This window comes from Choloepus didactylus, chromosome 1, assembly GCF_015220235.1.
Source record: "Choloepus didactylus isolate mChoDid1 chromosome 1, mChoDid1.pri, whole genome shotgun sequence".
NCBI lineage: Eukaryota > Metazoa > Chordata > Mammalia > Pilosa > Megalonychidae > Choloepus > Choloepus didactylus.
In genome coordinates, this window is record NC_051307.1 from 190,963,369 (window position 1) to 190,980,002 (window position 16,634).

Consider the following 16,634-nt stretch of genomic DNA (forward strand, 5'->3'; position numbering starts at 1 on the left):
ACAGAAGCCCATGTGTATCTGGCTTTAGGAGAAGCTACTGTTTTGGTTATCAAAAGGCTTTTATTGAGTGACTTTATTTGTGCTGGTAAACTGAAGTCACAGGCCTGGCTACTGCCTCGACAGGCTTTGCAAGGAACAGAGCTATTCTTTGCTTCTTAAGTTGTGGGTGTTACTAAATGCTGACTCAAACACCAAACTTTGTATCTCATTCCTAGTCTGTACCTTAAAAAATTGTGTACTTGCTAATTTGGAGTATGAGAAATGAAGATCAGGGTTTTTGGTGTGTTCCAAAGTGTGTGTCCATAAACCTGTGATTCTAAGGTTTGCTGAATTTTCCCCCTTTCTTATCCACAGAACTTAAGAGATCAGGTGCCTTTCTATTAATTTTAAGGCATCATTTATATAGTCTTCTAAAGAGGGATAATGTGTTTTGTTTTGTTTTCAAATTGTGCATTTACAATAGGTGCATTTATTTCTCTTTTAATTCATTTTTATTGAGATATAGTTACATACCATGCAGTCATACAGAGCGTGCATTCAATTGTTCACAGTACCATTAGAGGGATAATGTTTTTGAAGTAAAATTTTCATGAATTTTATGTATTATGTTAGAATTTGTGAAATTAGATGCTTATGTACAACATGGTTTATTCTTCCTATTTCCTTTCCTCATAGCATTGAAACCATAATGGCCAAACATTAAATGAGCCTTGAATTTAGCCTTTAAACTTTTTTATTATGAAACGTTATGTGCATGATAATGAAAACTTTAAACCTTAGCACATTAGAAATGTAAAAGTGCATGATATTGTAATGAAATTCAAACAGTACAGAAGGATACAAGATGAAAAGTTAAGTCTCTCACTCCCAATCCCACTGTCTAGTTTTCTTGTTTTTCTAGTTGTTTCCATGTCTTGGAATAAAGAATGATAAATTATTCTTTTGTTGGTAAACTTTACATCATGTACTTTACATGATATACTTAAACCTTTACTTCTTGATATACCTCTTATACATTATCAAGGTTTATAGCACTTATACTCCAGTAACTATAACTTGATCTGTGTTTTGCCAAAGCAGAGGTTATTAATTAAGGACTCCTATGCCACAACCAACCCATAGAGGTATTTTATTTGGCTCACACAGTAAGTTATTTTTTGAATAATGGTAATATTTAATAATTGGGTGATTTCACATAAATCCAGATTTTAGCTTCTCTTAAAAAAAAATCAGATGACTCGATTACACTTGGCATATATTGCTATAGATACCAATTCACAAGAAGAGAATAGTAGCTTTCTCCTTAGATTTGAGCAAATGTTCTTCAGATCACCTTAGTCCTCATCTGGCCCATTTCACTCATTTACATTTCCTGTCTAGCTCTTGTGGGTGTTGAGTTTACAATCCTGGGTCTATTAAAAATACAAAACCAGCATTTATATATTAATGAGTACGTAAGTAGTGTATTAGGACATGTAAAAAAAAAATTATCCTGTATGATTAAGTGTGTGCTACTTGAGAACTAAGTATTACTGTAAGCAGCAGGAAAACTGAGAAGTAGAAGGTAAAGTTGGCAGTGTATTGTAATTGCTATTTTTAAAAGTGTAATATAATTTTTTAATCTTCTAATTCAGATCATTTAACCTTACATACATTTTTTTTTTTTTTAAGGTCAATCAGTTTCTTCTTAAAGATATCGTTCTTGGAGCTAACACACTGTTTTAATTTGTGTTCCTCTTCTCCCCAACCCCACTATCCTTCCTACCTTCCTTTCTTTCAACAAATATTTTTGAAGCGCTCAGTGTATACCTGGTGCTGTTCTTGGTGATTCTGATACAGCAATAAACAAGGCAAAGCCTGCCCTCATGTGCAGTGAAGGAAATACACAGTAAATAAAATGCATGAAGGAAAATAAAGCATGGTAAAAGATTGTAGTGGGGGTAGAAAGAAAGAAAAGTTAGGTCACTTAGAGGAAGCAGGATTGAACAGAAACCTAACTGAAGTGAGGGGGCAAGCCATAGGAGGAGCTTTCCAAGCAGAGGGAACAACAAGTGCAAAAACACATGGGCACGAATGAGCTTGGCATGTGCAAGGATTAGCAAGAAGGCCAGTGTGACTAGAGCAGAGTGACCAATGAGGAGAGGGAGGCGAGTCAGGGAGGCAGTGGGAGGTAGTATGAATTGTACTGAGATGGGATGCTCTTGTAGGGTTTTGATCAGTATAGTGGCAAAATCTGGTTTACTTTTTTAAATCTTACTCTGCTGTGTTTTAAGAATAGAAAAATAGAAATAGGCTGACCATCTAAGGGGCTAATGGAGTGTAGTTTAAGTGAGAAATAATAGTGACTTGGAATAGGATGGTGGTGGTGGAAATAGTGAGAAATGGTCTGATTTAGGATATACTTTGTAGGTACAACCATTGGGACTACCTGATACATTGGGAGGGGAAGAGTCAAAGATAACACTTATATTTTCAGTCTGAGATGGTGAAAACCCAAGAGGAGCAGGTGTAGAGACTAGAAATCAGGGGTTGTGTTTTGACTGTGTAAGTTTGAGATTATATGATGTCCAGGTGGACATTTTGATTGGCAGGATATGAGGGGGAGAAGTTGGGGGCACTTAGACATGTAGAGGTTGAGACGTGTGAAGATTGAGAAAAGGAGACAGAGAAAGAACAATCTTTGAGGTAGGAGAAAAACTAGGGGAAGTGTCCCAGCAGCCAAGTGAAGAAAGCATTTCAGGAAGGGAGTGATCATTTGAGAACTGATCATTGGATTTGGTGCCATGGAGGCCATTGCCATCCTCAGTAAGCTATTTTCATTTTAAGTCAGCTGCACATCTGTTATTCTGTTTCTTTTCATTAAATTCCTAAGTTAGGTCCTCTATAGCCTGAACCCCACCCCAACTCCTTCCTTTTTCTTGGATTCCTTTTTTTATGTGTTGTTGGAGGACATCTTCAAATTCTTTTGGAGGAGTCAGTGATTGATAAACTTTGAGTCCTTGCTTGTCTGAAAATTTCTATAACTGGTGGTGGGGCTCAGGAATCTGCATGTATGACAAATTCCTTGGGGCAGTTTTGTGTACACATCATCAGGTTTGAGAGCCATTCCTTTATAAAATATTTTTCTAGCTTCACCCCTGGAGGCAGGACAAAAGCCTGCTGCTTTTGCTAGTTGCCCAGTAATTCTACAAATGGTTTTCTCAGTCTTGATTTTAACACCCATTACTTACTGGACCACTTAGCATTTGCCTATTTAAGCATCTATGAAAGTCTGTCTTTTGCTTCTGTAGGAACCCCAACTGTGCGCTCTCTAAGCTTTGGTTCCTTCTTTGGTTTATCTGGTAATGCTATTCTCAGTATTTTCATGACTGTGTTCTGTTTCATACTTCTTTACTTCCATTTCATCCATATTGTTTTAAACTAGAAGGAGGAGGGGAGGGAAGCAAAAACCAGTGCTCAGGTTGCCATCTTGAACTGGAAACCCACTTTAATTTTTATTCATTATTTTTTGTACATCTTTAGCAAAGCAAGTTGATATTTTTTAAACTTTTATTTCAAAATAATTTATGATTTGCAGAATGTTGCAAGAACAATACAAAAGATGTTCCTGTAACTTTCACCTTGATTCACTGGTTAACATTTTGCCACATTTGCACTCCACCCTCACTCATTATATATATATGTATTGTGTATATATGTGTATATGTTTATACACACATTAGTATTATTTTATGAACCATTTGAGAGTTAGTTGTAGGTATCTTGTTTACCTAAATACTCCTTTCTGTCTGTAGTGACTTAAAGTAAAATAGGGGCTTTTCACATTGTCACACTACCTCAGCATCTCCAACGCTGCCGTTAGGTCCCTCGGTGACCACCCCTGATACCTGCTTATAAAGATAAACAGCTTTTCCCTTCCCACATCCTACTGGGTCCACACCCCCACAAAGGTGAAATTCAAACTCCCCAATGCCCTGCGCTTGTTTGACCAACCACTACAGCTCTACCCATGTAACGTTATATAGGCACAGTCCCCGGGTGCAATGTAACCTCTGTTCCCCACCTGCATGGTTGAGCCTGTGCCCCTGATGGGTTTCCCTGTGGGATCCTGTGAGGCATGCCACTCCTCTCAGTTCTAGGACCTCTGAGTACTAATAAGCTTTTTTTTCAGACATTTCTGGTGTCTCTTGTCCTTGCCGTACCTGACCATCTGTATAAAAGTCCTTACAACTCATCTTTACATAACCACAGTATAATTATCAAATTCATGAAATTTAACATATAAGACTATTATCCAATTGCAGTCTATATTCAGATTTTACATATTGCCCCAGTAGTGTCTTATGAAATCTTTTTTTCCTGATCCAGGACCAATCCAGGATCATTCATTGCGTTTAGTTGTTGACATGTCTTTATACTCTTCTTTAATATGAAACAGATAGTTCCTCAGCCTTTTTGCTTTTAAGAATACAGGCCAGTTGTTTTGTAATATATTCTTCAATTTAGATTTGTCTGGTGTTTCCTTGTGATTAGCAGGAATACTATAGAAGTAATGTGTCCTCATTGCATGACATCAGGAGGCACACGATGTCAGTTTGTCCTATTGATAGTGACTTTGGTCACTCGTTTAAGGTGGTGTCTGCCAGATTTCTTCACTGTTAAGTTACCATTTTCCCCTTTGAAATTAATAAATAATCTGGGGAAATTCTTGGAGACCATGTATTATTATTTTCTTCTTAAAACTTTCACCTTCTGGTTTTAGCATCCATTGATGATTTTTGCCTGAATTAATTATTACTGTAATAGTTGCCAAATGATGATACTTTATTATTGTTTCTGCATTTATTAGTTGACTTTCTACTTTAAGGAAGAACTTCTCATTCTTATTTATTATTGATACTGACTCGTGATTCTTATTTTATTCAATGAGTTTTAACCAATTTATTGTGATTATTCATTTTGATGTTCAAATTGTCTCAGATTTGGCCAGTGTGCGCCCTTTCAAATCAGCTCCCGTGTCCTTTTGATGTGTCTTCATCATTTTCTTTAAAGCACTTGTTACTTTCTGTCATAATGTGATATTCCAGGCTCATCTTGTAACTTTTCTTGGCTGAGCTCTGGGATCTGCCATTTCTCCAAGGAACTCTGGTTCCTTTTAGTGAGGACTGGTGTGTAGAAACCAAGATCTGGACAACAAGTTGATTCTTGAGTGCTCAGTCTGCTGTTTTGCTTGTGTTCACATTTATTTTTAGCCTTTTATAGTGGGTGGAGAGAGTCATAAAGAGCATAGTATACAAACTATTGTCTTCGGAGGCTCACGGTTGGGAAGGTCTTCTCCATCTTCTGTATTCCTGTTTTTTGAGAAGGGAATTCATAGACCATGGTCATAAAGAAAGCAGATGACTGTGTTTGTGTGTTATGTATGTGTATGTAAAGTTGAATATCAACTTTATATCTGTATCCCTAGGAAGGCCTATAGTTGTTCATCTTTCTCAGAAGCATATTAAAATTTGACATTTACTTTTATATATTTGTGTTTTTTCACTAATAATTTATAATAATATGTTTGTTAGATTTGGCATTATTTTTCAGAGCAACCTTGATTTCAGGCAGAATTTTCAACCTAAAAATCTTTAGTGTATCAGCATGAAAGCAGTATTTGGTCTTTTCGTAAATTGAATTGGGAACTTGGTCTCAATTTGTTTGTCATTTTAAGTAATTTAGTTGGGCCCAAAATTTTGCACGTATGCACACATATATAAATATATATATGGAAGAATTTGGTTAAGGAAAACAGATGAAGGAGGCAAAGCTAGGCAAGAGAAGAGGAAGGAAAAGGTAGGAAATGATAGATGTATGCTGAGAAACAGTAAGCTCCTTAGACAGTTGGGTTAGAGTGTTCAAATAGGGAAGGTGGCAAAAATAAAGGGAAGAGACACCCACGGGAATAAATCTCCTTGGTGATGTGGGACTTGACTCCCAGGAAGGAGCCTGGTCCTGACAGCGAGGGAATGAAAATGCCTACTTGACCAAAAGAGGGAAAAAGAAAGGTAACAAGCTGAGGTTACAGTGGCTGAGAGATCCCAAATAGAGTTGAGAGGCTATCCTGGAGGCTTCTCTTATGCAAGCTCCAGCTAGACATCCCAAATGGCCACAGTACACCATGTCCTTACTAAAAGTAGTCCCGAAATACCTAGGTCACTACCTGAGATTCTATAAAAGATACACTCAGTTTTCTCTCAGAAACTTAAATCTACCAGAGTGTTCCTATGCCAGACAAGTCCTAAAACCCAGAGGCAACAGCCTCTTTAAGAACAACAATCAGATGGAGCCCCCTTCCCTATACTGTCGACACCCCCTTTCAATATGAACAAGTTAGGGTGCTCACTTCTAGACACCACTGAAGTTGGAGAAAGAGATTAAGTGAGAGGAAAGGGTAGCAACAAACAAAATAAGATTTAAGAAGGTCTAAGAATACTGAAACTTGATAGCTACTTGTTGAATTCTGCTTTGAAAGTCTTCACCTTTCTGTATTTACCCTATATTGCATAACAAGGAAAGAACTGAAACTGTGGAACTGTAACCCATAACAATTTTTGAAGTTACCTATATAACTGCTTGTTGAGCTGCACATCGAAAGTTAACCTTTCTGTGTGTATGTTATATTTTACAATAATGGAAATAGCTGAAGTTATGGAACTGTGACCCATGACATTCTTTGAAATTTGCTTTCTAACTACTTGTTAAATTGTATTTTGAAAATTATCAGTTATGTATATATGTTAAAGTTCACAACAAAAAAATGCATTAAAAAATTAAAAATAAATTGATCATAAAAAAAATAATAAAGGGAAGATTGGAGCCAGTGGCAGAAACCTTGAATGTCCAGTGAAAAAAATTCAGGTTACTCTAGCAATCAGGATCGTTTAAGAGTAGGCAATTAATAATAAAAGAAACATGGAAAAATGATGTCCATTAGTGATGCCGAGAAAGGAGACACAGCATCGCCCAATCCTAGAGAATAGTCCTTTCAAACAACAAATGATTTGGATTGTGAGTTCCTGTTTCCAAGGGAATGCCTTGCAATTATATATGGCAATTCAGAATGCTTGGGATGCAGCCATTTAATATTTACTGCTTGTTTGCAACTATACTCTGAACCTTATGTTAGGAGATGTATCCAGTGAAAATGGGGATAGTTTTCTTTCCAGGCGATGAAGCATATATATGTTTGTACTTAGAAAGACACAAAGGGAGGAACTAGCTTTTATTGAGGGCAGTATATACCAGACATGTGGAGTCCTCCCAACAACCTTGCAAAAAAGTATTGGTTATCCTCTTTTATGGATAAGGAAATTGATGCTTTGAGAGGTTAAGTCCAAGTCACATATTAATTGTCAAAGGTGAGATCCAAACATGGGTCTGACTGATTTGTATGAGAATTGCCAATCTCAGCACTGTTCTTTGAAGCTTTCAGAGTCTACAGTAAAGGGATACAAAAGCTTAAGGCTAGCAGATAATAAAAGATGGTGTGGCTGGGGAGCAGTTAAAAGTGTTATTTGCTAGCATGCAAAAATCAGAACAGAAAATGGGCCAAGAAGAGGATTCCTTATAGCTAGGCAGAAATGTCTGTTAGAATATGTATGAAAGGATCACAACATCCTAAGACTTGAGTGAATGTTAGCCTGAGGGAAGATAAGTAGCAGTGATTTTATCAGAAGTGAGTCACCTGACAGCTCTAATCAGAATCACCCCCTTTATTTTAGCTGAGGTCATCCTTGTGCTTTCTCTGATGTGCCAGTTTCAAGAAGAGACTGATTCTGGACAAATGAAATATACCTGAAGATTCTGCCCTGGACAATATAATAGACCTGACACAGTGAGCTTCAGATTTTACAACTCGGTGGTGGTGGTAATGATAGAAGTATTTAACAGTCTGTGTTTTCCTTCTCTAGCAGCACTTTCCAAACCTTCACCAGCTCTTAGGGAGGACATTGAAGACATACTCCCAGGGATCTTGAGGCATCACCTGAAGTGATAAGGGATTATTTTTTTAAGTCTCCTGTTTTATCTTTAGGCCCATGTTTTGTTTATTTCCACATCTATTAGTTTTAATTAAAAAACAAGTGTTTTAGATTGTTTTACTGATTTTCTCCTTACCCTCACCCTAAATCTTTATGTAGAACCGACAGTCTGAAAAGATGACACTTCTTGTGCTGTGACTTGGCAGGCTCCCATCCCTGCCCAGAGCAGGTACTCCAGTGAGATATAGTTTTCCAGAGTTTGAGCCACTGCACAAGCATCTGCAGAGTCTTCACAGATAGCACAGGGGTTCGACCACACTCCTACTGACTTTCCCACATGTTGCAGCTCCCTCACTTTTCTTGTTCCTCCTGTACTCTCAGGGATGGATTCCCTATTTACTAAACTGTCGTGGTTTCTTTCACTTGATTGGTGTGACTTTTTAAGGGACTGATCTTCTGATTTGTCCCAGCAATTTTATTTTTAGAATTTCTTATTTTGTCTTACCAAGGGAATGTAATCAAATACCTTATGTATCTATCTGATTTTAGGAGGTGCATATTTTTTCTCATGATCCTGCTTAATATTTCATTTAAGGCACAATTATTGTATATATGACCTTATAAATGGGCCGGCTTAGCTTGGATATTGTTTGGTGCTGGTCTCAGAGTCAGTAAGAAGGCCCAGTTCGTGTGTAGGGGGTGAGTGGGGACAGATGGTCATTTCAGCCTCGCAGATGTAAGGAAACAAATTCAGGCCAGCTGGTACGTAAGAAAACTAACTTCAAGTTGTGAGAGAGTGCACTTATGGCTATGGTAGATATGTTTTATAATAATTCCCAGTTGATTTCTAGTTTTTGTTACAACCTTGACAAGAGTTAATGTTAGTGCCTTTTGGTAATTTAATAACAGTGAGGATTTCCTTTGTAAAATATTTTTATACCTAAATTTTATATGAAGAGGGTTGTTGCTGATTTACTGATGATACTGGAGACTTGGCTCATGTTAAGTCCTTGAGTCCTTTGTTTGGGGCATCATTTGTACAAAGGGAACCCAGTGGGTTGGAAGGGAGCTTGCTGGCTGCCTCCAGGTGGTGCCGACAGCCCACGTGGGGTCTGAGCAGTAGTGTCCCCAGGGAGCAGAGACCTCATGGAGTGGAGAGAGAAGAGGGGGGCGGAAGCACTGGTTCTGTGATGCCATTGGGGGGGGGGGGCGGTAAAGGTTTTGAACATTTGGAAAAAAACCCATTGTCTCCCTTTAACTGGTCTACTTTTGCTTGATCCCATGTTTCTCCATTCTCCTGCAGAGCCATCTTTTGTACCAAATGCACCTGTGTCCGTATCTTTTGAATGGCCTCCACTACAAAAATAGCTTCTTACATACGTCTTGCAGATTTTAAAATCTTTTTTTTTTTAAGCTAATGTGTTCTTATATCCTCATAACAATTCTTGGGATAGGCAGCATGGAGATTTTTATTACCTGTTTTATAAATGAGGAAACAAGATACAGGTGGATGTGACTGGCAGCTTAGCGGCGAAGTCAGAACTTGACCAGGTCTTTGGGTTTCCAATCCACTGAACCATTCTGCCTCAGTACCCTAGTAGTTTCTAGAAACATATTTTCTGGAAGTTTTCCAGTTTTCCAAATTGTGGGAAAAACTTACTACACAGGTTGAGTTGTCTATAAAGAAGCTAGCTTCAGAATATTTTATAATGGTTATTTTTTTAAGTACATCTTAAATTCAAGGAAGAAACAAGGAATCTTCTGAATTTTCAAATAGGATCAGTCCCTGTTTTAGGTTGGAGATGTTTCCTTACTGAGAATAGAGTAGACTTCAGAGAATATAGTGAGTAGCTAAGTTTTCATTTTTCTCATTATTTCTAGGGATAGTATTTTACCCCTTTTTGTTAAAATATTGTAGAAGAATCAATATTTCACAACAGTATTTTAGGAATATAATAGGTATTAATATGAATATAGTGATTCCAATTAGAAATTTCTGCATCCATGAGGTTTCTCAAAAGTAGTATTGGAGTTCTCTAGCTATTGTCAGTTTTTGAAAAATCTAGTAGAAATTGTATATTTCTGTGAGATAAAGTCATATGTCAAGCTTCTTTACTTTGGGCTGGAATTTATTGAACCTGATTAGAAACTCTAGTTGGCAGCAAATGGGCATGACCAAGTAATTGCCGTTTGTTTGTAGACAAAGAGTCCATGAGGAGAGGAAATAATCAAGTGAATGGTCTTGTAGGCTCCTTATACTTGGTCTCTTTGAGAACTGTGCTGCAGTAACGGGGAATGTCCACCAGGTGGCACCAAGAATTTGCTTTTGCTGTTGAATCCCCAGGTAATGCCTGGAACACTTCAAGCCCGTTTGACACGCGACTCTCCCCTCCACCAAGTACCTTCCCCTCACCCCCATCCTCGGTAAACTGTGGCTCAGCTGCATCTGTACCCTCAGTTCTGGATCTCAACTTCCCCTGCACCTCCTAGTGCTGTTTGTACTCTATTGGCAGCTAACCACATTCTGCCTGTGAGGAAGGCTATGGGTGTTGGCTGCCCCTCTAGATGGTAAGCTTCTTGAGAGTAGGCACCAATTGCATTTTCTTTAAAGCTTATACCTTTCTGTATTTCCAGCAGTGCCAGGCACAGGATCTCTGAGTTGCATTGTTGAATTAATGTTGGTGATCTGTGGCCTAATTATAGACTTCTGTAGGGTTAACCTGCATATATTTTTTTGCTTTGAAGATTATGCTTATTTCCCCAGCTGCATAAATGACTTGTTGGAGGAGAGGAGGGTAGATTTTTCTATCTAGATTGAGTAATGTCATAAGCTTCACTCGAAACTGCACCCTGACCAACCCTTTTCAGTAACTTCAAAGACAGTTATTTACAAAGGAACCGAGATCCTTTCTGTGGACGGATCTTCCAGGCAGCCAGTCTTAGGCAGTAGAACCTCTACGTGTGACAGATAGCAGATGGCATGGAATTCGAAAGGCTTTGCTGTGTGCTATGTAGGTAGGAGCTTGGGAAAAGCCAAAAAGAATCCTGTGTGGCCTTCATCCCTCTGCCTTATCCTGGCTCTCAACAGGGAATCCTGCAGCAGTTAGAGCTGTGTGATCTGGAAAGAATACCACTTTTACCAAGGCAAGGCCTGGGAGGAGCAGTTACACCATGAGTATATTTTAGTTGGATTATGTCATTTTATTGGGGACCATTAAGGAAATGGATGTTCAGCTTTTCTTTTTCAGAAAACAGATAGGGCTTTTAAACCAATTGGAAGGAAATTTGAAAAGGTTTCATAATAATGTTATTTCATTATTACAGCCAACCTACACAGGCAACTAAGTTATGTTTTCTAGGCTGACCCTGACTCGGTCTTCTTCATTGTGTGGATACCTTTCCAAACTATTTGATTTGATGACACATTCAGAAGTTCTGTGTTTAATAGCCGGCCTAAGAGTGTGCAAAACTCTAAGCAAACAGCATTTACATTTACTTAATTTAATTTTAAAAATGAGCCACAGTCTAGGTGATTCCAGAGATAGTAATGCTGATGTGGTGTGTCTGGCTGCTTCTCAAAAGGCTATTTGTTTAGCTCCCTAGTGAATTTGATAAACTAAGGCCATATTTTTATTTCTAGAGCTGGGGGTGCCCAAGCTGGCAGTTTTGACCTTTGAATGTTTAAAGCACCAGAAGTTCTGATTATGAGATGAAATGGGGAAATGACAAGCTTTTCTTGTCCATTGAAAAAACCCATGGCATTCCTTTGTCCTACAAACAGAGCAGAAAATGTGACCCCAGTTCTTTGGGGTGGCATTACTTTAAAGAATGTCATAGAATCTACCTGTTAGATACACATCTTCTCTGTCAATCTGTATCTTGGTTTATTTTTACCTTTGGCATTTGAATTCAAATTCACTGGGATGGGTTGGGTAGCTTTAGGGACATTTTCCGAAATGCATCTATTGTGTCTTTTAAGGAGACGTATGGAACTGCTGGCACAAATTAGCATTGCTAACATGGCTGCTTTGCTTTTAGGTCATTGGCGAGGACAACGTGGCAGTCCCATCACACCTTTATAAGGTGATCCTGGCACGCAGAAGCCCGGTATCTACTGAACCACTGGCGCTAGGTGCCTTCGTGGTGCCCAATAAGGCCATTGGCTTCCAACCCCAGTTAACTGAATTCCAAGTCAGCCTCCGGGAGTTAGAGAAGTTATCAGGACTGGTGTTTTTCCCTCTTTTGGATAGAACTAAAGATATCAGGAATATCTGTGCTGTGGATACCTGTAAGCTCCTGAGTTTCCAGGAGTTTACTCTGTACCTGAGCACAAGAAAGATTGCGGGAACCCGGTCTGTGCTAAGACTTGAAATGATCATGGAAAACTTGAAGAAAGCAGGGATTGAACCAGATGATTACTTCATCAGTCTCTATGAGAAGAAACTAGAGGAACTCAAAGCTGCGGAGCAGTCAGGAGCCCAGGAGAAAAAGCCACCCTAGTGTTTATCTTAGAAAATGTGTGATATCATCTGTAATGAAGCAGCCACACCCTCTTCAGGTTAATATATTTTAGTGGCTTTGCTTTAAATAAATGATGGAATCCTAAATTTAAGACTAAATTTCCCCCCAAAAGATGAAAGTCTGCAGTTTTGGGGGCAGTTTTTTATTTGACTTGGGAACTAATTATTAAGGAAGCTGCTCCACCTGTAGATCCGGGACTGATCTTCTGTGTCAAGTTAACATTAGGACCAAATGCACAAGATGACACGGTGTTTGTGTCCCTTTGCTTGTATAGTATGTGAAGGCATTATTTATTTTTATGCCTCCAAATCATGCATTCTCTCTTAATGATTCTGCTCAGCCTTCTTGGAAACCAGTATTGTATATTTTCTTTCCCTTAAGATGTGAGTTGGTCTTGGAGATGGCTTTTAGACATCCTCTATGTATTACCTTGTCCATACGTACTGTATTTGTTTCTTGTTTCTCCTCTCATGGACCTGCCGTTCCTCTACTTCTGTCTATGTAGAAGCACTCAACAGCTACGTTTTCTGCTCACCTAGCGTGTTCTGTATACTAAATTCACTGCTTTACATGTTTTATCTCACAACAACCTTATAAAGTAAATACCACCATCCCCGTTTTACCTGTGAGGAAATTGAGGCTTAGAGAGCTCAAGTAACTTGCCCAAAGTTCACCTTTCCAAAGAAGTCACACAGCAAGTATGAGGCACACAGGGCTAAGAGAAGAAAAGACAGCATAAGGTAGATTCAAATCTGTTTCCTGAGATGGAGACTTTTGACTCAGAAATACATGCCTGTTTCCATGGGTACCTTTGATCCTGGGGCCTACTTAGTAAGAAGGACCTGGTTTCTTGGCTGCCAGGAGAGCCAAAGGCACTTTAATGGCCTCTGACATGAAACCTCTTTAGCTTTTTGGGAAGAAATAATCACAGAGCCAAGTATTTAAAGTGAGAGGAATTGCTTTGTGAGGTTTGTCAGAACCCCTACTTGCTTCCAGGTATGCATTTTTTATAAGTGACTATATGGTGCCAAACTGATGTGTTCCTTGTTTTCCAAATGAACTTTTTGTTCCCAAGAAGGGTCTGTGCCCACAGAGTCACCAGCTCAAGATTTGCTTGTCTTTGTGCCTCCTCTTGCATTCCTGGGTAGCATAGAGTAGGTGGTACTTCAGGCCAAAGACAGTTATCATTTCTGGGGGAAACAGTGGCTGCTTCTCTGAGCCACATCTCTAGATTTTGGATTATACAGAATCCCTTCATGGGGGATCATAAGTATAGGCAGTGAAACGTCTTGGGGGCATAGAAACTTGTCTAAATGTGTCTTACCACTGTGCTGTCTTTCAAAACAAGTGATATTACAGGAACAATTTTTGTGGTGTTTTTGTGTTTGTTTCTAACAGAAATGCCAAGGCTTTAAGATAAAAATATGATGATGACTGACCTTGTTCTGTTCCTTTATTTGGGTAAAAGAGAAAGAAGTTGGGGGGTCAGAACACAGTAGACTGATTAATACCATTCTGTTTTATCACACTGTTCCCCATTAGCTTGTGCCAGTCCTTCTCTTCTCAGGGGATAAAGAGCCAAAATGTCATTGTGACCAAAAAATTTGTTGCTCTCTCTCGGTGAGGTGATGGTGGGGCTTAGGTGTTTCTCCAGGAGCCTGAGGGAATGGTCCTGGGATGGGGCCTGGGAAGCTATGGCCCATCTCTAGAGGCAAGCCCCGGACTCGCTCCCCTTAGGCCTGTCCCTATGCTTTACTCTGCTTCCCTGAACCACCCTCAGCTTGGAGTTATTTCCCAAGCTCTTCTCACTACTGCTTCTCCACCTGGATGGTGCAGAATCTTGAGTTTTAGATGAATAAATTAAAGTGTCTTTAATTTTTATTTCCTAGGAAAAATGCTACCTAGTTATGAGAAGTAGAGATGTATGCTTATAATACGAAAATGGATCTCCCCATTTTAAAATGTAAAAATTAGTCAGCATGCAGCAGTGATGCTTGCATTGTTGCCTCAACACTTTATTAAGAGTTCTCCAAAGACAAACTTTAAAATGTAAATTCTAGGTAGAGCTTAGAATTTTCCACTGGATCAGATTACTTCAACTTCCCTCAGTGTGGCTGTTGATTATTTTGGGCTTAAATTCAGCAGTGTCTTGGTTTTTTCTCTAGCATTAGGTATGTCCCTCCCATCAGAGAAGCACCTCATTACCAAACCTGAGCAGATCACCATCTAGTGTACCTCCCTTTTCCTGGTCTGAGGGAAAGGCTGCTCTGGAGGGACTGCCAGTTTAGGGGCCTCTGCTGCTGCCTCCAGGCTCTTTGTTCATTGGATCGAGACTGTTTCACTAATATTGTTGTGCTGCAGCAAAGTGGACCTTACACATTACTTATGGTCACAAAGGTAAGAGGATGGATGTGCCATCCCTTAAATATCTGCTGGCATTTCTGCTCTTCCCACCTTGGCCTTCAGACAACTGAAAATATCTGTGCCCCCTTCAGGCCTTTGAATAGAGCCCAGCAGGAGTGAATCAGTCTGATCCTGAGGGCACAGCTTCCTGCAGAGCTGAGCTTGGCCTGCAGCCCTGCACTTGGAATGTTCCTGAGCCTGGGCTTTAGAGTATTGTCATGCCACCTGTTTATCCTCTGACCTCATCCTTGTGAGTAGGTAGGTGTCATTGACAGCAGCACAACCTTTCAAGCTTTTGAACCCATCTCTGCACCCAGGTTGAGTGCTCCCTGCTCACTCCATCCTACCTTTATCCTTTGTGTCCTTCCCCCTGCTGGTTCCTCCCAGCACACCTCCATCTGCCTCCTGTTCCTCCTCATTTTATCTCATTCTGATGAAGCTGATCACAGGTGGCCTCATGTCAGGCAAGGAGCTCCTGCTTCTGCCGGCCTCCAAACCCAGTCCCTCAGTCTGGCTTACTTTTCTAGATGTCTTCATTCATGGAGATTGTCTGTAAGGGGACCTAGCATTTCTTCTTCCAGCCCAGCTCCACCTTGAGGGACTGACCCTCAGGTCACCAGAGAGGGAGGAACTACATTTTGACTTGGGCCCTTTATCATTCTGGGCAGTGGAGACGTGGTGGTAGACGGGCTTCTGTTGAGTGTTCCTGAATATGCTAAGATGGCCTAGGGGCTGGGCTGGTCTATCCCTCAGTGCACAGAGGACCTCTAGGGGTCACTGTGGCCTAGTGCCCCACTGTAAGACTCAAGATCAGCTGTGACAGTGCCACAAAACTCCATTCCATCTCTGTAAACCACAAAGAACTTGGTCAGACTCAGACTTCAAACTCGAGGTTCTCAGGTTCTCATGGAACCAGAGGTTATCTCATTTAGTGGGCCTCATAGTTGGCTTGATCAGAATAGCAGAGGTAGCTTAATTTTTTCCATGACTTTATTTTGAAAAAATACGAAGTCTACCTAAGTGTTGAAATAGGTAAAATGAATGCCATTTCCCCCAACATTCTGTCTCATTTGCTTTACTTTTTTTCTTGAACCATTTAAATGTAACTATTAAAAAAAAAAAAAAAACACTAAATAGTAGACACAACATTTTACTTCTTAATACTTGAGCTTGCATCACCTAAGAAAAGGACATTCCGCTACATTTCCCAAATTATCATATCTAAAAAATGAAGAATTCGATATCATTTGATAAAACAATTCATACTAAAATTTGCCTCATTGTTTCCAAAATGTCTTTTATACTTGTTTAAAATCCAGATTTCTGTCAAGGTTCATATATCGCATTTTGTTTTTGGGTCTAGTCTCCTTTAATCTAGAACTATCTACCTGGTAAGCTTAAAAAAAGTACAGATTCTCCATCCCCAGCCTTGGAGATTTTGCTTCAGTAGATCTGATGTCAGCCAGGAATCTATATTTTTTAAAGATGCAACCCTGGTGATTTGGATGATCAACCAGAGTTTGGATCCAGATTATTCAGTACTCGGCCTCTATCCTCCCTAACACACGCATTCCTTAGGCAGGAGTCATCTCTCAGGTAGGTGGTCCTGGAGCTTCTTGGTATCTCTAAGGGAGAACTTTTCTCTCATTCCTTTGGGCCTCCAGGTACCCAATTTCTTTTATGGTA

The 16,634-nt window shown here is 39.6% G+C and overlaps 1 protein-coding gene across 3 annotated transcripts in view; it reads left to right on the forward strand.

Moving 5' to 3' along the window:
• Positions 1-16,634, forward strand: part of EXOG (exo/endonuclease G) — a 56,744-nt gene that overhangs the window by 23,843 nt on the left and 16,267 nt on the right. The window contains exon 6 of one of the 3 annotated variants that reach the window (XM_037847471.1): positions 12,063-13,980. The exons of the other annotated variants lie outside the window; for them this stretch is intronic. Coding sequence (XP_037703399.1) covers positions 12,063-12,524 — 462 coding nt within the window. The 3' untranslated portion in view covers positions 12,525-13,980. Of the gene's footprint in view, positions 1-12,062; positions 13,981-16,634 lie in introns of those variants that run through there. 3 annotated transcript variants of the gene reach the window in all.